Genomic DNA, 24,163 nt, shown 5'->3' with positions numbered 1-24,163 from the left:
AACAGCGGAAGTATTAAAAAAAAAAAAAAAAAACAAATACTGTAAAAATCCGAACAAATGTTACTAAGCTTTCAAAAGCACGCCTAAAAATCATATCCACACCATTAGGAATAAACTACATACAGAGTGTATGTGCCTACATGGTGATCAAAAGGAATATAAACAAAAAAAGGCAACTCTTAGAGACCAATTTTACAGCGAACAACGGAACATTCATATGGCGTAGCAGCTAAAAAAAGGCTTGCACTGATATGAATGTTGGAGACTCGAGTTCAACGCTCAGCTCCCGAAAAGCTAGCTGATGAAGAAGTGAAATTCAGAAACATGTCCTAGTAACCATCGCCGTTTGTAAACTTACAATTTTTCTCTAATATCAATTATTAAATTTTTTGTTAAAATTTGACTTGAACAAATTTTTTTTTCGGTGGGTCGTTCTCCGATTTTGCTTATTTTTATTAGGCATATATATTGTTATAGGAGTAACGCTCTTGCCAAATTTCATTATGATATCTTCAACGACTGCCAAATTACAGCTTGCAAAACTTTTAAATTACCTTCTTTTAAAAGTGGGCGGTGCCACGCTCGTTGTCCAAAATTTTACTAACTTTCTATTCTACGTCATAAGTTCAACTCACCTACCAAATTTCATCGCTTTATCCGTCTTTGGTAAAGAATTATCGCACTTTTTCGGTTTTTCGAAATTTTCTATATCGAAAAAGTGGGCGTGGTTATAGTCCGATATCGTTCATTTTAAATAGCGATCTGAGATGAGTGCCCAGGAACCTACGTACCAAATTTCATCAAGATACCTCAAAATTTACTCAAGTTATCGTGTTAACGGGCAGACGGACGGACGGACGGACATGGCTCAATCAAATTTTTTTCACCATACTGATGATTTTGTTATATGGAAGTCTATATCTATCTCGATTCCTTTATACCTGTACAACCAACCGTTACCAATCAAAGTTAATATACTCTGTGAGCTCTGCTCAACTGAGTATAAAAAAGAAAAGGGGAAAAGGAAGTAAGGAAAATAAAAATGGAGACACTGTGATCCCTTAGCACTATGGTGCAGTGTTCCTAAGGACTCCATTTTCAATGCAGTTTTGGAGTGCTCCTTCGAGAGTACACTTTACCTCTTACATCGATTCCAGCTGAATATAGTTGGCTGGGATCATTAACATAACTACAACTATGTATTTATGTGGTGCCGATATTTGTGGTGTAGCAAAAAACCACCGTGAATGAAAAACACACATCCATACTACAGCAAAAATATATATTTATACTTCGAAAATATGTTATATAATTGGCATACACTTTTTGTAGCTGCACAGTCGTTGGCTAGGCAAGTCAAGTCCAGTTCCAAGACAACGCCCAACATTGCACCAAAGGTAAACTGAAGAGAGCAGCCGCTTTTTTTGCAATATTAAAGTTTTTCATAGCGTTTAATTTGTGTTGTTGCCATTGGATCGTTGCACAAGAAACCAACAGCGCTTTAACAAGGCAGCCACTCGATTTCCGGCAGCTTGACATCCACCTCCTTCCGTTTGACCTCAGTGGTAGGCGCGGTATGCCGCAGGATGATGTTGGATCTTTTTAAGTTTCTTCTTGTTTAAATTTTTTATTATTTGATATTCTTTCGTTATCCAGCTCTTGTCAGCTTTAACAAATTAATTTTGTATTTTGTACACGTTGTGCCATAGGTTAGGTTACGTTAAGAGGGCGTGCGTGGGTGTTACCCACACTTCCACTCGGAGACATATTTGTCCATTGTGAGAGCCCTTAGTAAGTACAGGGTGGCAGCAAATTCGTTTAACTCCATTACCTCCTAGTGGTCTTCAACGAACCACTTGCTTTCTCTGATGAACCCAAGGAAAAGCGAGACGTCCGCCTCCCCAACCTCTGACAGGCTGTCGAACAACCGTGCGCCCAGAAATCTGATCCTTCTTCTTTGAAGCGCCGGGCATCGGCAAAGAAAGGGGTAGATCGACTCCTCTTCCTCCTCATCCTGACAGCTTCTGCAAAGGGAGCTTGTTGCTATTCGCCACCGTCGGGGCATTGATGCGATAGCACAATGATCTGTGAAGACACCCGTAAGTACCCTCACCGCAGATTTTTTCAGTTTGAGAAGGAAGCTGGTGCCTGTCCTATCCAAGCATGACCATAAGGACCTTGAGGCTTCGCAGTCAACTCTATTGGTCCATAGAAGGTCCGTTGCTCTCTTCTAATATTCGTGCATTCTCCCTAGGAGACAACTCAGCGGCGGTCGGACGGAGCTGTCCACCTCACTTATGTCTAAGTCGGAACCTTTCATAACCATCTCATCCGCAAGTTCATTCCCTTCAATGCCGCTGTGCCCAACGATCCAGCAAAGGGAGACATTGAGATGACTTATAGAAGCTAGAGAGGCTCCACACCTCCAAACGAAGTCCGATTTTATCATGTTGGACTCTAATTCCCTTAAGGCGGCTTGGCTGTCAACAAAGATTGTTACGTCGGTGTTGGAGACCGCACTATCTTGGAGCAGCTTTGCCGCTCTGTCTATGGCATGGATCTCGGCTTGGAATACACTGCATGCGTCAGGAAGTCAGAATGATTAGCTTAACTCTAGATGTGTTGTGTATATCCCAGCTCTAGTTGCCATTTCCATTTTCGAGCCGTCGGTGTATATTGCGATGCCCCTACCGTTGTCTAGGCCTACTTTCCATTCCTCCCTTGAAGAATATCGTATGTTCTGAACCTGGAAGTCCAAAACTCCTGTTGTGTGGTCTGTTTTGGATGTTAGGTCGGTTATTATTCCGTTTAATTGCCCCTTCGTCATAGCGTCCAGAATCATCGCGTGTCCGTGCTTAGCTGTTTTGTTGGATTCTCTTAGTCGGAAAGTCCTCTAACGGCTAGTCCCTGCACGAAGACTTGTAGAGGCGTCAAGTGAAAGATTACATTTGGCGCTTCCTGAAGTGCGCTGCTCATGGCGCCTGACATTCCAAGGCATGCCAGTCTTTGTACCTTCCCGATCCTCTCTTGATTACTCTTTTTGTCTAGCGCCTTCCACCAGACCAGAGCTCCATATGTTAGTATCGGCTGTACATGCCATGAATGATATGTGGTGCCAGTCCCCAGTTCCGCCCAAAAGCCCTTTTGCAGGCGTTGTATGCTGCTAGATCTTTCTTTGATCTCATCTCAACGTTCCTTTTCCGTTGTGCCATACAGTGGAACGCAAGAACGGCTGGACGGATTTGTATGAAATTTGGCACACATATAGCCAATAGTCTAGAAGGAACTACTAGCTATATACTTTTAAAAAGGGGGTTGGTCTCCCCCCCTAGGAGCAGTTATAATTTAATTATTATATTTTTTCGTCTTTGTGACTGGTTTTCGGGATCCGTCCGGGTCATTTCGGAACTTTTTCTCGACTAATACGGGATCATTTGGGGACCCTTTCGGCATCATTTCGGGATGGTTTTCGGGATCTGTCCGGGATCCCGACAGGGTCATTTTGGGACTTTTTCTCGACTAATACGGGTTCATTTGGGGACCCTTCCGGCATCATATCTGGATGGTCTTCGGGAGCCGTCTGGGATCCCGTCGGGGTCATTTTGGGACTTTTTCTCGACTAATACTGGATCATTTGAGGTACCTTCCGGCATCATTTCTAGATCGTTTTCGGGATCCGTCCGGGATCCCGTCGGGGTATTTTCGGGACCTTTTCTCGACTAATACGGGATCACTTGGGGACGCTTTCGGTATCATTTCTGGATGGTTTTCGGGATCCCCTCAAGGCCATTTCGGGACAATTAGGGGATCATTTGAGAACCTTTCCGGCATCATTTCTGGATAGTTTTCGGGATCCATCCGGGATCCCGACGGGGTCGTTTCAGAACTTTTTCTCGACTAATGCGGGATCATTTGGCGACCCTTTCGGGATTATTTCTGGGTGGTTTTCGGGGTCCGTCCGGGATCCCATCGGGGCCATTTCGGGACTATTAGGGGATCATTTGGGGACCTTTCCGGCATCATTTCTGTATAGTTTTCGGGATCCCGTCGTGGTCATTTCGTGACTTTTTCGGGATTATTTTGGGTCCCTTCCGGCATAATTTCTGGATGGTTTTCGGGATCCATCAGGAATCCCGTCGGGGTCATTTCGGGACTTTTTCGGGACTAATACGGGATAATTAGGGGAGCCTTTCGGCATCATTTCTGGATGGTTTTCGGGATCCGTCCGCGATCCCGACGGGGTCAATTCGGGATCATTTGGGGTACCTACCGACATCATTTGTGGTTGGTTTTCGAGATCCGTCCGGGATCCCTTCGGGGTCATTTCGGGACTATTTCAGGATCATTTGGGGTCCTTCCGGCAACATTTCTGGATGGTTTTCGCGATCCGTACGGGATCCCGTCATGTTCATTTCGGGACTTTTTCGGGATCATTTAAGCATGGTTTTCAGGATCCGTTCGAGATTTCGGGACTTCTTCGGGACTATATCGGGATAATTTTTGGATGGTATTCGGGATCCGTCCGGGATCCCGTCTGGGTAATTTCGGAACTTTTTCAGGGCTAATACGGGATTATTTGGGGACCCTTCCGCCACCACTTCTGGATGGTTTTCGGGATCCGTCCAGGATCCCTTCAGGGTCATTTCGAGACTATTTCGGGATAATTTGGGGTACCTTCCGGCATCATTTCTAGATGGTTTTCGGGATCCGTCCGTGATTCCGTCAGGGTAATTTCGGAACTTTTTCTCGACTAATAGAGGATTATTTGGCGACCCTTTCAGCATCATTTTTGGATGGTTTCCGGGACCCGTCCGGGATCCCGTCGGCGTCATTTTGGGATTATTAGGTGATCATTTGAGGACCTTTTCGGCATCATTTCTGAATGGTTTTCGGGATTCGTCCCGGATCCCTTCGGGGTAATTTCAGCACTATTTCGAGACCATTTGGGGTACCTTCCGGCATCATTTCCAGATGGTTTTCAGGATCCGTCCGGGATCCCGTCGGGGTCATTTCGACACTTTTTCGCGACTAATACGGGATCTTTTGGGAACCCTTTCGCCATCATTTCTAGATGGTTTTCGGGATCTGTCCGGGATCTCGTCAGAGTAATTTCGGGACTATTTGGGGATCATGTGGGAACCTTTCCGGCATCATTTCTGGATAGTTTCCGGGATCTCTCCAGGGTCATTTCGGGACTATTTCCGGATCATTTTGTGGTACACACCGTCATCATTTCCAGATGGTTTTCGGGATCCGTCCGGTATCCCGTCGGGGTCATTTCGAGAATTTTTCGCGGCTAATACGGGATCATCTGGGGACCCTTTTGCTTTCATTTTTGGATGGTTTTCGGGATCCGTCCGGGACCCCATCGGGGTCATCTCGGGACTTTTTCGGGATCATTTGGGGTACCTTCCGGCATCATTACTAGATAGTTTTGGGGATCCGTCAGCGACTAATACGGGATCATTTGGGGACCCTTTCGGCATCATTTCTGGATCGTTTTCGGGATCCGTCCGGGATTCCGTCAGTGTCATTTCGGGACTATTAGGGGATCATTTGGGGACCTTTTCGGCATCATTTCTGGATAGTTTTCGGGATCCGTCCGGGATCCCGTCGTGGTAATTTATGGACTTTTCCGAGACCATTTCAGGATCATTTTGGGACCCTTCCGGGATCATTTCTGTTTGGTTTCCGCGATACGTCGTTGATCCCCTGGGGGTCGTTTCGGAAACTTTTCTGGACTATGCCGGGATAATTTAGGAACCCTTCCTGGATATTTTCTGGATGGGTTTTGAGATCCGTGCTGGAGTCCGTCAGGATCATTTCGGAACTTTTTCGGGACTATTTCGGGATCATTTTGGTACCCTTCAGGGATCATTTCTGTGGGGTTCTCTGGATAAGTCTAGAATCGCGTCGTTCTCATTTCGGGTTTTTTGGGTCTATTCCGGGTACTTTTGGAGACCCTTCCTGGGCATTTTTGGATGGTTTTAGGGATCCGTCCGCGATAGCGTTGGGTCAGTTCGTGGCTTTTTATGGATAATTTCGGGATCATTTGGGGATCCTATCAGGTTATCACCTCATTTAGTTCTTTTTTACTCAATTACAATATAAAATTCATTAGACAGAAACAAATTTTTAAACAGATAACTTGATAAGCAGGCTAACGTGAATAGCCCAGATATTTCATTTCCTCCTTGCGGACGGGGCCGCGGGTAAAGGCCAGTATTAAATATGACCACTAAAGATTTTAAGTTTAGAAAACAAAATCTCTTGAACTTTATTAAAGGCGGCCGCAAGTATGCGCACAAACTATTGCGAACCTTACATATTTATTCCTAAAATTCTTCCAATGGAATCCGACATTTTCTCTGGCTCGGTGAGCCTTTCCTCAGAAGCAAGAATTCATATGGTCATTCAATCATTATTTGCACATATTTCAGCATTTTGAGCATAAAATATCAAGGCTACCATTTCATACCATGATTATATAAGTTTCAGAATACGGAGCCTTTATACATGCGATAGCAAGGGTCTGGACCGAACTCCAAATATTTTTATGGAGGAATATTCGGCAAGCGAAAAATTATAACACTAGAAAAATTGGAGGATGAAATAAAATCCTATCTAGGGCAGGAATAGTTCAGGGACTAACAAAGAGGGATGTTGGGTAATGTAAATATGCTTGTGAAGAGTTCCTTGAGCCGCTTACATTTTTCATTAGGAGATGGCACCTACAATGCCATCTGGAAGTGAGTAGTGCCAGAGTTCGTGGCTTATCCTAAATTTTATTGGGTGGTAAGAACTTTTTATGGTTAAAATAGCCGGGTTCAGATGGGATATTCCCTGCAGATAGCAGATATAGCGACCTTATAGTTGCTTTAAACTATCTTTGAAGGTTGCATAAAACTGAACTACGTTCCGCACTTTTGAAAAATGGTCGTCGAATCGTACCAAATGCGGAAAGATTAGCCATTCGCTTAAAGCCCATTAAACCAACATTTCTTGCGCAAAACCCTTGGGATGATCTTAGATTTGCATATAAAGTCTACTAAGGGTACGTTGCAGTTCTATTTCGAGATAATGACGGTCATTTCAACAATGTTATCCTAGATGTCCTTAGTTACATTTGAGTACAAACCACCACGCTTCTAATTTCGTGCACATAATCACGTCACAAGGCGCGACCCTGTCACCTTATTCGTAAACAATTAATATGGTATTCATGTCTCATATGACGCCAGGTTGACTGTAAACGTAGGGACGATGGATCTGATCCTGTTCACTAGCTGATGTAAGGTTCTAAATTGCATAACGCCAAAAGAGTACCACTCAGGAGACGCATAATACAAATTTTCGTGGAACCTAAATGCGAAGGAAAGGGTAACGAGGTATGCAAATTATCAATGATCAGGGAATATACCTGAGCTGGCACCGAAACCGGAGCTGGAACGAAAACAGGATTAGGATTTGTAACAGAAAGCGGAGCCAAAATTGAGCCCGAAGTGGATTCGAAACTTAAACCAAAACTGGGACCGAACTCCACATAGAAAGAGGAAATAGAATCTATAATTTTAACTAAACCAGAAGTGCAGCTAAACCACAGCCGACACTGGAATCGAAACCGAGTTTCCGAAACCGAAACCGGAATTTAAACTGACCAACCCGGAACTTAAGCGGACCCGAAAACAATATTTCACCTAAACCGGAGCTTAAATCGGAAATGGACTAAAACTGAAACCAACCTGGAATCTAGACCCGTGTTTCATTTCCGAAACTAGAAACCAAAACTGGAACCGAGACCGAAAGTCGCCCGAAACAGAAATCAATATTTGGACTGGACTAGAACCGAAACTGGACTGAAATCTGAACCGGTATAAAAACTGTGTCCAGATCCGTTACGGACGCAGGATACGCTCTTCACCAGAAATCGAATTTGGAGTGGATTTGGAATACACCAGAATCAAAAACGAAATATAACCAAAATCGGAAGCGGGTCGACAGTGGAAGTTTACCTAAGCCGTTTCCAAAACTAGAACTCAGACCAAATTTTTACCAAAATTTTAGCTGAATCGGACGGAAAGGGATTTAAATCTTACCGAAACCGGAATCAAGCAGGGAAATACGCTTGATCCGAAAGTGGAACCGAAATCGAAACTAAAACCGGAGGTGGACCAAACTGGAATCAAAATTGAGACCAGAACCGAAACCGAAATCTGAACCGACATCGAAACTCAGCCAGATCCGTAGCCGACACAGGATCCGCTGTTCACGAGTAAGAAAAACAGCACCTTTGATAATAATATTTCCACCGGACTGTGTGTTTCAAAGCCATAATTATACGTGGACAACTTACGGTTAAAGCCAGTGAAATGTTGTGCCATTATCAGCATTGCTTACTTCGCCATCCGCATATGCAAATACCACAAAGCAGTCGTTTGCTGTCGCCAGTGGCACTCGGCGTACCAGTAACATTGCCGCTATGCCGGAAGTGGAGTCGCTGGCGGATTTATTATAAAATTTCTGCTGATGCAATGATAATCAAGCGAAACTCGACACGTCCATTCAAGAAGCACAATGCTGTTGCACACGCATACAAGCAAAGATATGCACAAGGATTTGCATATAAAAGTAACTCAACTTAAGATATCAAAATGGTATGCAAATATGTGTAATTGTAATTGGCATATTGTGGCGCTTCCACAAGGGTATTAGTATTATTAATTGCAAGGCCAAGACTGTGGTTGCCATCAGTTGAAGATTGGACTTCAAATTAAGCATAAATTGCTTGTTTTGATTGTTTTAGTGGTTTGGTATGTTAAAATCAAGATTTTGTTTGGAGTGCAAGGGAATTTCTAAAGAGGTGTGGTAAGTTGAAGTAAATTGTGTTTTAAAAATGATTTTGCGGTAAAAATGTATATTTAAAAAAAAATTTTTAATAACATTAAATACTTACATCAGAGTTTAACTTCTGTTACGCTCGGTTTGGTTATTAAGCCAGCTAGTTGCAAAGTATAAGTGTTATTGTGAAGTACTTTAATAAAGGCCATTTTTCCATTATTCAATATTGGAGTTATTTATTCAACAGTTTAGTGATACGAACTAAGAAAAAGGGCAAATAAGAGGATTTGCAAGTAAATTCGTTACAGTATAATATTATACTTACAAAATTGCGTTAGACAGCGGGTGATAGATGGCACAACAATAATAAAAGCGTATGTCAACACATGTGTAGGAGTGTTTCTTATTTATTGCATGACGCAATAAAAAAATCTCTATACATTGTACATATAACCATAAATTCTTCCTTAAAAGAAATTGACCTTGAAATTTTGGAGCCATGTTGCTTATATGAAATTATTTTGGTTTGCGATTGCTGAACTGAATAACCAAAAAACTCCAGCAGAATATAACGAATTTAATTTAAAAATAAAAACTTTGTTATGTGCTACAAAATTCGGTTTTATTTAATTGAACTGATTTAACTTGCATCTCTTCTTAATCTGTACCTGTAATTGGCGAAAATTAGTTAATTTTCTTAAATTAATTTACTTAAGTTAAATAATTAATTTATTTAAATTAACTCATTGCTTACAATTGTCAAGAAAACTAAGAAAAAAATTTTAACTAAAGCACGTAGCAAACTCGTGACAATTGACCTAAAAAAAAAAACTAATGCTGTAAAGAGATTACGAGTGCAGTGGAAAATAAGCGCTGAACTAGCGGAAAATATGGAAAAGCAAAGAAAAAGGCAGCGAAAAAAAATTAAAAACGGAAAATGTTCGAAAACTGCATAAGCTGTTACACTGCAGCTGTATTAAAAACACAGATGTAGATTTCAAATTGACTTAACGAAATCCCATTACATTAGGCTAGATCTACAATGCTTTGAGTATTTTCTGCGAATTTGCGTATGGGCATAAGTATAATTGCAAGTATAAGTATAAGTATAAGTATAAGTATAAGTATAAGTATAAGTATAAGTATAAGTATAAGTATAAGTATAAGTATAAGTATAATTATAGGTATAAAAAAGCATCGCCTTGCTCAAAAATCCCAAATAGCAAGTTTTGCAATTCACAGAAACTTGGCCAACTGCTGCGATGTATCTCTCAGACTTCCAGGGAAACGAAGCAAAAAATTCCATATAAGAAATTGCTTTCTATGAGTATTTGAGTATTCAGTACCAACCACTACTAAGGTAGTGAAACGAATAAAAGGCAGTTCATATTTATGAAGCGAAACTGCAGCGTGGTGAGCAGCAGTGCATTCCTTATGGAAATGTTACTGCATTGGAATCTGTGTAAATATTTAATATGAATATGTAGGCAAATATGATAGCATATTGAAATCAACAGAAGCGCATTGACCTGCTTTTGGCAATAAGTTCGATTTGCAATCATGTGTGCGAGTTACATATCGTTTTTTTTTTCTTTTTTTTTTTTTTTTTTTTTGATGCCTCCCCTAACTTTATTTGTACAATATGTACAAATGTACTCATCATTTTAATATATAGAAGCAATATTTGTTGAAATGAACATTTTAGGGATATCCAATCGAGAGAGCATCAAATAACGGGAAAAATGGAAATTTGTTTTAGTTCATTTATTTCACATCAATGCAATTTTTATTTTATGGTTCACAAAAAAACAAAATATATACATGGACTTTGGTTTTGCGCGTTTCCTGAAAGGAGCTCAATTTATTTTGAGCTAACCTTTATCAGCAACACAGTCCGTAAAAAGAAAGAAAAATACTATATTTCGTTGAATCCAAAAAATCACTATGATTCCCGAGATGCTACTGAAAAAATCCCTAAATGACCCGTAATACTCCTGAAGCGATCCCAAAAATATTCCTGAAATTATTGGGGCTTAATCTCGAAATGAGCAGGACTGAATACAAAAAATATACGTTAATTTTCTGCAGAAAGTTCCGAAATATTTCCGAACATCATGCATGGTAGAAAGCAAATTATCAAAACACTCATGAATTAATTCAGATTTAGTTCCACAAATAACCTGAAATATTTCCGAAACAATTCTGAAAACAGTACCGAAATTGTTCCCAACATCAGTCCAGAAACGATCCTGAGATAGTCCCGAGTTAACACTTATTAAAATCTGAATTAGTTCAGAAGGAATGTCGATTGGGTTTCGGAACAGTCCTAAGATGATTCGAATAGAATCCCGAATATATTAAGAATAATTATCATAGAAACAATTAAGAGAAAGTCCAGATAGTGCCGATATGTTCCTGGAAATTACCCGAAGGTGGTATGGAATGAGTCCTAAAATTATCAATAATTGATATCAAAAACTAAAGGTGCATATCCGGAGTAAGTTCTAGATCTAAAATTTATCTCAAAAAATTATTCCGAAACAGACCCGTTATTATTCAGAATGGGAATAATACAGAAATAGTCCCGAAACAGTGCCAAAATGATACAAAACACGAATTAAATCAGAGCTTATCTCAAAATTATCCTGAAATAGTCCCGATACCATACTGAAAACAATACCAAAATGGTTCTGAACATCATGCAGGGGTGAAGTGATCTAAAAACAATCAAGAATCAATTCGGTGCTAGTCCACAAATTATTACATTATAAAATTCTGAAATGGTCTAGAAGGTGATTTCGAAATACTTCCAAAATCAACTCTAAAACGTACCGAAATTATCCCTTAATAGCTTCGACATAATTATTATCGCCTTTGTGCTTTGTTTTCTAAACGGAGGCCGCTGCGTTCAAAGATGTAGTGGGGGTTCATATACTTAAGCGCTCAACGATGGAGTAATCGAGCTCAACCTGGGTGTATTGCGAAAGCCTCGAATTCATTTAAGATAAATACCATCCAGGAACTGGGGTAACATCCGGAACCGAATGCGTATTTTCTAACCGGCCGTGAAAGATTGTGGGAAATGCAGCGCTGAGCAGGTCAACAGTCCAGCGCAACTTGGGTGGATTTCGATAGCATCGAACTATCTTAAAATAAATATCGTCAGAGTACTAGACCATAGACACATCCAGTGAGCTGTCACATGCTACAGGGACCGATCGCATATTTTGGAAATGACAGATTGTAAATAATTCGGAACTCAGCAGACCGCCAGTAATCTTCTTTTTGTATATCTGTTTCGAGATGAGAAACCCCATAGTAGATACTACTTCCTTTAATTAGAGAGATCACTCAGCCAGATTCTGATGAAATGGAAATTTAAGCAACCACAACCCACAAGTTAGGGCCTCATACTGTATTGCGTAAGATAGCTCAGAGGAGCGATTCGCCTCTAAATGATTTCGTCTAGCATTGGTATTCTGTATCACTTCGCTCGGCCTTTACGTTTCTTACTTTATGTCAATTGATATGTTGCCATCGTTTAACATATTGCAAATACACTAACGATTCGTCTCTGAGGCGAAACGGATGCTCGTTTCGTAATGCAGAATCAGGCCCTTAGACTTTAAGACTTAGTGATATTTTGGTTTCGTTTTCTTTAATCCTTTCACATAGAGAAAAGTATTTCCAATTTGAACGTCTTTATTGAGTATTGGTTAGGAAAGCCTTCATCTAGCCATATATTTTCTACTTACAGACCTTGAAGAAAACAAGGTCCCATAAGAGAAGTGGCAAATGGACCTAGAAATGAGAGGAAGAGTTAAAGGGGGAGAGGAAGATGGCGAAGAACATGAAGGAGGCTAGGAATAGGATCCTTTATGGAGAGAAGGAAAAGGTAGAATAGTAAAGGAAGAGAGGAAAATATAGATTGGCAAGAAGAGGAAAAGGATGGCATAAATAACCGAGGACTCACTTTCGAAAGCAGGCAAGCCACATTTCCAGCAGGACCTTTGGCGGGTACGATAGCAATAAATTGCGTATTTCTCCCGGGTATATTTCGATATCATACATATATTGTATATGTCTCTCTTCATAGTTATTGCACATGAATCCACATTATTACATACACATAAACATAAGTACCTCGTGGCATTTTTTTGAAATTTGTTGAATACGAAAGTAGAAGCTAAGAAGAAAATTGAAAAATAATTCAGGAGCGAAATGCATTTTCGGTGTGGAAGTGCTACACATACACACATATAATGTGGTTGTAGCAGGCAAACAAAGAAAAAACATAGAGACGCAATAAATGCAATTGATCTAGGATGAATCCGGGATGAATAGCAAAGGAGTATCCGACCAATGCCCACTTTGATGTCTTTGTATGAGTTGAACTGTTCTCTTTGTTTGAGCATGCCCTATGAAGAGACTAATTGTAGCCATTCATACCCAAAAAGGATCGATAGGACCAGTCCCCTTGGTACCCATATGGGAGCATATTGTAACGAATTTAGGAAAATTCCACTTATTTGAAACCTTCTGCTAATGCTCGAATCGCTAAACTGTTGAATAAATCACCCCAATATTCTGTATGGTAAAATGGTATTTATTTAGATTACTTTGGGAGTAGTATTTCGCAATTATACTTCACAACCAATAGCGTGTTTAAATCAAAACTGAATACTGACTACTCAGCTTGCGCTACTGTTATACTCTCCGTTGCTTCGTTTGCATATTTCTACTAAAGTCTAGACGTTTCGCCTTCTAGAACTGCTGTATCTCCTGCTTGGTAATTGAGCTAAATATATGCGTGTGTATGTGTGAGTAACAACTTCCGCTGATGACTACATCTGCTTGTGAGTTATTTCTTCGTTGCCTTTATATATGTGTGTAAATGATGATTGAACACATGTACATATATACGAGTGGCTGCTTCATGTTTTTTTTATTGTTGCGTGATTATCTATTTAGTATCAGCTTAGTAATGCTAATATTCGTCACAATATGAATGCTAATCCCTTTTCGTATCAATAAGGACCAGTCGTATTTTTAACCCCAACTGTACCCAAAAGGGACCAGTGTGGATCAATTATACCCCAATAAAGACAAAAAAGATCAATCGCAGATAACTCACTTTAGAGATTAATCGCATGATTTTTGGAAGGGAAACCTTGCAAATCAGCACACATACACATACAATTCAAACAACTTTTTTCAAATTGGATGCTAGCGCTTCGTCATATCGCACGCAGCCATATTCATAAAGTCAAAATTTTTTATGACAGTATGAAAATTATGAATGTTGTTGTTATACTTGCTGATATGTACTCTGAATTGCGCACTCAAGTTTTGTATTTGTTGTATGTGCGGGAAATTTGATTTTTATCACGTACTAAGTGATTGTGCTTGTATTTGTTAATTTTGCGTTTTGCGTTTGATGGAAATGCTCTTCAGAGTGTGCAAAGTTGTTGAGCAAGAAAATACGATTTTATCATAAAGCGTAGCACAACGTGGAAATACTAAATATTAGAGTAAAGATAGAATGTATGTATGTATAGAAGAAGCATTAGTTATGCGCACGTTCACAACTTGATGCCGGCTATAGAAGTTTACCATCTTTGCTACGCAAGAAAAATAGCCAAACAAGCAGTAGCCGAGAAAATTGGATTAAAAAGAAATAAATTAAATGAAAATTTTATCCACATTGAGCAATTACACTCATATTTTTACCAAACTCAAAACTAGACCCAAATTGATTGGCAAGGTCCGTTAAACAAGAAAACAACCGAAACTAATGGACTTATATAGTTCAAATCTCGCAAGGACACCATACCTTGACAGTCGTTGCGAAAGCTTTCGAGTTTTTTTTCCCATGGATGGCATATTATGGATAGCAGCTCATTTGCCTTAGTAAACGCTATCGGAATCAGCAAATACAAAAGTCTCTTGGAAAAAAGCATATCAAAAATTGGAGTAATGGCAGCGAGTTGGGGTTTTATGTAATAAAAACGTGGCAAATTGTGACTGTTGTAAGAAGCGACTTAAATAAAAATCCCGTAACCGGGTTGTGTACCTATCACTAAAAAAGCTATGTAACAAGCCCATTTTGTTTTGTTGATTTTCCCACAGGTTAGATAATTGATCTATATTGGAAAGGTTTTCTGTCATTCCTTGTCAAACGAAAAATCGTTCCCATATACATCTAAACAACAACCTCGTACCCTTTTTTCTGAGTATGACCGCAGTGAACGTTTTAAGCACTACGAATTTAGGGCATCTACCTAGAATGTCCGGACTCTTATGGAAGAAGGTGCATATGCTCAGCTTTCTCGTGAAAGCAAGGGCCTATGCAGACACAATAGAGTCAAAGGGTTGTCGCGAGGGTGCGGTATCATAGTATATACAAATTAACGAAAGGTGTCGGATCTGCTGCTTACTGTGTTGATATAGAAATAAGTAGATCCTGCAGGCTGCCAAATCACTAAATTTTCGGGTAGAAATTGTAGCAGTGAAGAAAGCAGCAGAAATTCTAGAGCATTAAGGCAAAAATCTCAAGGCGTACTACATAAAGAAGTATCCTGGAAGACAACCAAACATTGAAGATGAAAGGGAACAAAAAGGCTAATGAGTTGGCAAAGGAGGGTGCTTCGCTCGGTGAATCGACGTCCCAATCCGCTTCGGAGAAATCGATGGGAGACAAGAGTTGCATAAGGTCCATCAAGCCGAAAAGACGTGGAAAGAATTGCGGGGCTGCAAAATTTCTAAGATCATGTGCATATCTTACGATATAAGACTTTTAAATGTGCTTATATTTTATGGGCTTACTTACTGGACAATAGCTTCACACGCTTAAAAATTAGGCCTCGTTTTTATCAGCAGATGTAGGAAGTGCCGGCTGTAGGAAGAAATGGTTAATCACGTGTTGTGTTCGTGTCTTGCTATTGTGAGTTCAAGGCTCCAGCTACAAGGTGCGGTGGAGATGCCAAATCTCGTCGCAGCTACTAAGCTAGATCCTAGATGACTTTCAGTATTTGCGAAGAGGGTGGAGTTATTTTATAACGTATGTCCTGGTACGCAATTGAGAGTGTTTCGTTAGGTTGTTAAACAAATTCTGGCAACACTGTGGATACGTTCAGTCTACGTTCAGTCTTTATTGACTGGCCAATTCAACCTAAGCTAAGGGCCTAAGTCAACGAAATTCATAAAGCACCATGAGCGGGAAAAGGCAAAACCATCATATAACATTTTGACATCTGCCATAGTAGCCAGGAGGAGGGCAGCACAAAACGTAGCCGCGATATTATTTTTGTAGTGGGAAAGACATTTTCCGACAAGTAAAGTCATTTGTGCTATGATAAGGCGTTTTGACGCAATCCGGTTTAAGACGAATTTATTTAACATAAAATTTATCTGCGCCTACGCAGATGAAGCCGCTGACATGAATACGGAGGTTTTTTATGAAAGTGCGAAAAATAAATACGATCACTGCGCAGTCGTGGTATCAAAATCATGCTTGGGGACTTTAACACTAATATGAGCAAGGTATTGTTGTTGCATCCCAAAAAAGGCTTCAAGGTCTAGAGAAGTGAGCAATCCTTTGCCACACGTACATATATAAATCTAGAACGGTTCAGTACTAGCTCTATCCCTACGGATAGATAACCCATCCCTAAGGTTCAGGGGCATACTTCTCTGTAAGGAAAATAATGAGAAGCGTTGAGAAGCTAGTCATGAAACAGGCAGGTAATTATTTGTATTTTAGAATTTCCTCACTGCCTAGATAGGTTGATAGCAATCCTGTTCGAAACTGCTACGGAAGACGGAAGAGTTGAGGACAGATGCATATTTATTTGGAGACAAATACCACAATCCCTAATGATGGACTTAACATTCCGCCCATCTGGCATGAGGAAGAATGATGATATCAGACACCTTCAAACGCAGAGAGGAAGAGTTTATCAAGAGCATGCATCAACTCTTCCTCAAAATATGGTGAGACGAGAGTATGCATACAGATATCATTTTAGATGTGCTCTCCATAAGAAAGGCCACCTCGCAACCTTCGCGATAAGCAAGTCTACGAGCCAGTCGTGTGATTTCTTATGTGATTTCTCATTTTATGTATTTTGATATGATTGTAACTACCGTGTTTTGGAGTTAGTGTGCTTTGTCTACCACAACAACAATTTTTTCAATTAGACACAGGAGTCGCTCCTCAGCAGTAGTTTGGTAAACACTTAGAGTGTATTCCTTCCATGAAAACTTCTCAATGAAAATACAGCCGCCGTTCGAACTCGGCATAAGAACATGATATAGGTCTTCTCCCGCTAATTTTTAGACAGAAATAAAAAAATACACTGCGCAAATTGGAAGAGGAGCTCGGTCAAAATCTCCTCGGAGGTAAATCGCGCCAAATGTTTTTTTATATTAATATAAAAGTCAAACAATATCTTGCAATTTCTTTATTTATATAAATTAAAGGATGAGGCTCTTCTTTCCCATCTTGTAGTAACATCTATTTTATGCAAATTTGCCTCAGTAGGATAAGCTTAAATATAAATACATAGAATTTCAGGGTATTCATTATTTACCACCTCCAGCAGAACCTTCAACACTACCTGTAGCTTGAACGCTGCCCTGTAATCCGCCTTGAATACCACCAGAAGCTCCACCAACGCCTTTACCACCTCCTAGGCCACCTCCAATTTTACCTCCAGCTGAGAAACCACCCTTAGCACCACCAGAAACTCCACCTCCAACAGCACCTCTAACTGCTTTGGCAATGCCAGATAAGCCCGTAGCATGGCTTACGACTATAAACAGAGTAATTAGAACAAGTACTACGTAAACTTTCATTGTTGAAACTGAAATGCTTGAAGTAGGTAGGCAAATCCACGCTTTTATAGAGCAGATTTAGGGCGTTATGGAAGACTTAGTAAACACAGTGCAACAACAATCACACAGCAATATATAAATTAAATTTTAAAAGCTTTAAATATATTGTTCATTAGCTTCGAAAGTAATAAAATGAGTTGATGAAGTCGTGGTGCAAGAATCGTGTACAAAATCGTGACGGGACGTGAATGCCTCCTCTCCCGAACTTTGGCATGCTAAATTATTAAAATTTTTTTGGGAAAGTGAGTTTTTATTTTGTATGTATAAGAGGTGCTGCACGAGTAGAACTTCGCTATGAAAGATGGGATGGATGAGCTGTTAACGAGTTTTTCAGCTATAAGGAAAGAAAATATTCACTCAGTTAGCCAGCTCTTCAAACTATTATGGTCACATATAAGATAAAAAACAACTTAATGAAACACAATATACAATTAACAGCAGTAGAAAGCACTGATTATAACCTAAGAAACTCTCAGAACATCAGGACTCACTTTTTCGAACTGAAAGATGCGCTAGATCTATTAGAAGCTACGGTAAAAGATTATTCAATAAATTACCATTAGAGATAAAAAATATAAATAACATTCTACTATTTAAAAGATACGTAACAAACGTACTACTGTCTAACTATAATTTTAGAATAGAAACATATAAACATATATAACCACATACTTAAAATATTTATGGAACAATCCAAATTATTTTCTCCTATAATTAGGAATATTTCGTTTTGCCACAACTGATTGATGTAAAATGAGAAAAATGTATTATTATTATTATTTATTTATTATTACGGTGTTTTAAGCCTAAAACTTAGATTATTACAAATTTTAAATACATTTTAATAATAATAGGATTTCTAGCGTTTGGGGTGTCGGAATGCATGAGATTCCGATCAGCACGGGAACTGGTGGTCCCAACGGGCGAGTCTTGGAGTCATATCATTAGGAGGTTGGAAGGACGTGTTCTCAATCCTGCCCTACTCCAAGACGTATGACAGTTTTATTATTTATGCTGTCGGAATGCATTTGATTCCGGTCAACCCAAAAGCTGGCAGCTCAGCAGAATAAGCCACTCTTATCGGACGGTTGGACGTGTTTCCAATCCTCCCTGTACCAGCTTTTATGTAAACATAATTAACTATAATATATCATTGTTGAAGGAATATACGTGATTCACATGAACAATCCAACCGTTTGTCTGGGACGATATTTTGAGGAATTCTTTCCTAATTTGATTGCGAGCAATATATGTATTTGACCTGATGCATAAGGTTCCTCTGTGTCTATTTGGATTGCCGTGTACGCTCAAGGTTCAGTAACATGAAATACAGATACAAAATATTTTATCTTATTGGAAGGGTTTTGCAATATTCTAATAAACTTTTTTTGAAGGTGTTTAAGTTTTCACAATTTTTAACATGATTAGGTAGTTCATTAAAACATTTCAGGCCTTTGTAAAATATATTTTGCTTGTCCATTTCTGTTTTGAGAAGATGTAATCTAAAATTATTATTTTCCCTGATTATGTAAGAATGGGTTTCATTCACATAAACAAGTTTTTCACTTAGGTAAGCTGGTAATTTACCATGCTTGATATAAAATACAAATCTCATACTACGGTAAAATATCAACTGTTTCACGCTCAGCCAGTTTAGTGCATCAAGCATACTCTTTATGGAAGTGTCGTACCTCACTTTCAATATAAATCTCATAGCTTTGTTTTGCATAATTTGTAACCTGTCTACTTGTGTTTCATTGGCAATAAAGAATATTGTGGGGCAATATAAGAAGTGCGGTTCTATGATGGATCTATAAACTTTCAACTTATTCTTACTAATAAGTTTACACGATCTCTTCCAAAATCCAATTTTTTTGCCTATTTTGGCAACAATATAATCAATATGATCTGTAAACCTCAGTTTATTGTCAATCAGGATCCCTAAATACTTAAATATTTTGACATGCTCGTATTCATTATTTTTAGATCAAAATTAAGTGATTCTCTATTGGTCGTCCTAGATAAAACCATGAACTTAGTTTTGTTAACGTTAAGCTTGAGTTTATTAGTGCAAAGCCATGAGTACAAATCTTCTTGCATTTTGCTCCTTGCTATTGAAATGTCCGTTTCATTTACTTCAAGTAGCGCATCGTCTGCAAACAACCTGACTTTACTATATTTCAGTGCTGATGATATGTCGTTTATGTAAATGTTGAACAGGATTGGTGCTAATACCGACCCTTGTGGTAAACCTATGTCCACTTGTGCCTCGGATGAGACTACTGACTCGATGGTTGTTCTTTGTTTCCGGTCTGACAAGAAGCTTCTAAACCACTGCAATTCATTTTCCCTAATACCAATTTTTTGTAGTTTATCGAGCATTATATTCCTATGAATTGTTTCGAACGCTCTTTTCAGGTCAATGAAAACTGCTGCTATATGTTTTTTTAGGCTCATCTCTTCCTTCCAGTTGGATATGACGTAATTTAACGCCGTCTCGCAAGAGTGCCTTTCTCGGAAACCGGATTGTTCCTTTATAAGGATTTATTATTTTCTAAGTAATTAAGCAGTTGATTTTTATTACAATTTCCAGAATTTTTTCTATGTTCGGCAATGTATTTATCGGCCTTATTTCTTCTGCCATTATTGAATCTTTTACTTTCCTAATTGGTACTATTGTCGACATTTTCCACATGTCTGGCACTATTCCAGTAGTCATGGATTTGTTTATAGCGGTTGCATAGAAGAAACCCATGTACGATACCGAATCTTTAATTACGCCTTCTGAAAGTAAATTTGTTCCCCCAGTTTTATTTTTGAACCTTTTTGCTATACGTATAACATCCTCATCCGTATTCGTTATCTTCTCGCACAAAATTTTATATTTTTTGAGAAAATTGATGTATATATATACATATATATTGTATATCAAAGTTGTTAATAAAGGAAAAAAAATATGTCATTCAACTACTTTTTGATAAAAAATATCAGCATGGTTGCTAAAAGCAGTGGGCTGACTACGCATCTTGCCAGGTCTCGAGGTCGTTGTTGTTTTTGCTACTCACTGAAGGATAAGAGAGTGTTGCATACGTGGGCAACAAGATTTTACCACTCTGGCCCTCCTCGTTTCTGAGAGAGTTTCGAAACTATATCAACGATAAAAAAGTCAAAAACAACATTCTTTGACAATCTTCGTGGATGGTTTTAAACTTACTGGCATTGCTACCAATGGTACCTACTCAGAAGACTTTTCGCTCCCCCTTGCGTTGGCTTTTGAGACACAGCACCGTTTTTAGCAGCAATAAAGGAGGCTGCGTGAGGTATTAGCCACCTAAGAACATCCCGTCTGCGGTAATTTTTGTTTGGTTGTCAAACACTGATCACAGCTCTTCATGGTAGAAACGCATTAGATCGTGGACAAAGTAGCATTAGATCGTGGACAATCTTTAAATGAACAGGACCCCGCATCTTCGCTTTCTGCAAAGGCGAACTTTTTCTACATAACAAATGTCTACACCTACGCAGTAACAGATGAAGCTTTCGACGTGGATGAGAACGTCTTTTATGAAAGTTTTAAAAGTATATAAGGTTGCCCGGCGATTTGAACGTTAAGGTGGGCAGGGTATTGTTGTTGCCCCCACAAACAATCCTCCAAAGGTCTAGACGGATGTTACAAACATAAGAAGTAGTTTGCCGAATAATGGTCTCGACACTCAAACTTTTGTCGCTGTATATTTTCGTGGCCTCTTATCGGGTCTATCTATTTGGAAGTCAGGCATGCTATACCGAAGGTATATTCTAAATTCTTAAACCTTCTGGAGATGAAGAAAGCCGTATTTAGTTATACAGTCTTGAAATTTAGCTCCCTTATGTAACATCTTTCAACGCGTTGAGACTGATTGACATCTCTGCGGGTGGAAATTTGATCATCCGTAGTGCCAGGTTTCAACATTAAAATATATACCAAGCTACTTTGCTATCTCTTTATAGAAAAACATGAAACCAAACTATTCACATCATAATTAATGGCAAGACACAGCACTAGTGTCCGATATGTATGCATTATACGAGATAAAAATATTAACTTGGACATCTGACTTGGGGCAGCCGGATGGGCGCCAGCCTCTGTGCAGACAAGAAAGGGCACGCAGGAGCGAAAGAAAATGTGCCGTTGAGAAGCTGCTCACAAAATAGGCAGCTAATGATTAATTCTTTAGGATTTTCCATACTGCCTAGACGCTGGTTGATAGCAGTAATGTTCGAAGCTTCTATCTGGAAATTCACGGCATGACGGAAGATTGCAAGACAAAGGCATATTTAGCAGGACGAATACCACAATCCTTATGTATGGTATAACGTTCCGCCAACCAGATAAAAAGAAGTTGGAATGATAATATCACTTCTTTAAAATAATAAAATTTTGGAAAACAAATGCTTGCCCAACGAGCTCTTAAAACACAGAGAATATGATTGATCAAGAGCATGCACCAACTCTCTGTCCTAGATTTTCCTAACCCAAGGCTGACATTATCAGACCAATTCTAAATATTCTCGCGGAATTTTGTTCTCGCGGATTTTTTTATTCCCGCGGAAAAATTCCTCCAATTCTGTTCTCCTAGGGAGAACAATAATTGGGGAATAGGAATTTCGAATTTTCGAAGTCAGCTGTTTTGTTAATTGAAATTTCGTTGCATATTTATTTTGTTTAAAAAATTGAAAAGTTTAATTATTGGTGCAAATTTGTTGGAAATTAAGAAATAAAATATAAACATTGCACAGTATTTATTGCATTTCATGTGGTATTCACTGAAATGAGTAATGAATTGGTGCCACAGCAACATCAACAGCGGAACATAAGAAGAAGACGGCCGCATAACACAAATCTGCCGGAGTTGCCTGCTTTCATTCAGCAAAGCAATTTTCTGGCGGCCAAGTTGACTTGAATTCGTCCTCCATCATATGCCAAAATCTATTTAAGACTTATTAAAAAATCCTTGCGCAATTTCTGGATGGATGCATCAAATATACGAAGAGCTCTTCCGTTGCTTATGATATACTTTTCGACTTAAAATAATGAATATAGTGGTTGTTGTTGTTGTTGTATTAACAGTGGAAATATTGTGGTAGAATGTAAATACATATTTTAGCACAAATTTGTACAAATAAGTGTTCTTTCTTAAAATAACCAATTTCCTTTAACTATTTTGATGCATTCCCTTTAATTTAACAAGTGAAAAAACTCCTATGAAATGGCAGAGAAATCTCCCTCTCCCTCACATTCATAATACCTACTTTTCTCCCATAACCGGTTTCCGCTTTTTCGAACATTGTTCAGAATAGGAGGAAAAGGAGAAGTGAAAAAACTCACAAGGAATTTTTATTTAGAATACGAGGAATGGGAGAAGGGAGAAAACTCGCACGGAATTTTCGTTTAGAATTGGGCTGTATATGTTTTCGTTATATAATAGAGAAAGAGGTTCCCTTCTTCTTGACTATCTTGAATAATTGGATAAAACAAAAAATAAACATACAATTTGATATCATTTATTATATACCATCACCTTGAAAGATATCATCAACACCACCAAAAGCTCCACCTCCAGTACCACCTCCAAATGTTTCAATATCTCCATCAGAATTTCCATTACTACCACCAGATGAAAAACTACTTCCAACACCAGCACCAGTTCCAGCGCCACCTCCAATACTACCACCCCCACCAGCGGCATTTCCAATGCTACTGCCAGCTGAGAATCCACCTCCAGCATTCAGCGCCACCACCAATACTACCACCAGATGAAATAATTCCACCTCCAGCACCACCACCATCTCCTTTATCACCCCCATTACTACCAACTCTGCCCCCAGCACCACCAGGAACTCATTTAACTCCTCTAAAGTTACCTCCAGCGAGCACCAGGTGAGAAACCACCAGAACCACCTCCTCCAGGCACCCTGCTAACTATTTTGAGACTACCTGCTTTGGCACTGCATTTGGGACTGCCAAATAAACTCTGTGACGTGACGTGAAGGTCTCCTCTCCCGAACTTCGCCATGCTAAATTATTAAAAGTTTTTTGGGAAAGTGAATTTTTATTTTGCATGTATAAGAGGTGCAGAAGTTTAAAGTCAAAAGGCGGGAGCTTTTAGGAGTAGTTACTCAGGTAGCCAAGATGTCATTCAACTACTGTTTGGTAAAAATCACCGTGATTGCTAAGCAAGCTATGGGCTGAAAACATATCTTGCCAGGTGTTGTTGTTGTTTTTGCTACTCACTGAAGGCTTAGAGAGTGTTGCGTATGTGGGCAGTCCTATGATGGATTGCGTCCGATACGCACAGATATTACTACCTTTTTGTAATAGCGCAACTAGCTCGGCAAAGATTTTTTGACGGCTCGTACGTTTGGGTTTGTGGATTTGTAGGTGCCTCTT

At 39.3% G+C, this 24,163-nt stretch overlaps 1 protein-coding gene across 1 annotated transcript in view; it reads right to left on the bottom strand.

The window, feature by feature from the left end:
• Nucleotides 1-23,580, bottom strand: part of LOC137241889 (uncharacterized) — a 111,878-nt gene extending 88,298 nt beyond the window's left edge. The window contains exon 1 of the mRNA XM_067769248.1: nucleotides 23,289-23,580. Within this exon, the coding sequence (XP_067625349.1) occupies nucleotides 23,289-23,580 (292 nt within the window). The remainder of the gene's footprint in view (nucleotides 1-23,288) is intronic.
• Between the last annotated feature and the right edge of the window lie 583 nt (nucleotides 23,581-24,163).

This window comes from Eurosta solidaginis, chromosome 2 (genome assembly GCF_040869045.1).
Source record: "Eurosta solidaginis isolate ZX-2024a chromosome 2, ASM4086904v1, whole genome shotgun sequence".
NCBI classification, from domain to species: domain Eukaryota; kingdom Metazoa; phylum Arthropoda; class Insecta; order Diptera; family Tephritidae; genus Eurosta; species Eurosta solidaginis.
This window is presented reverse-complemented; position numbering and strand designations above follow the sequence as displayed.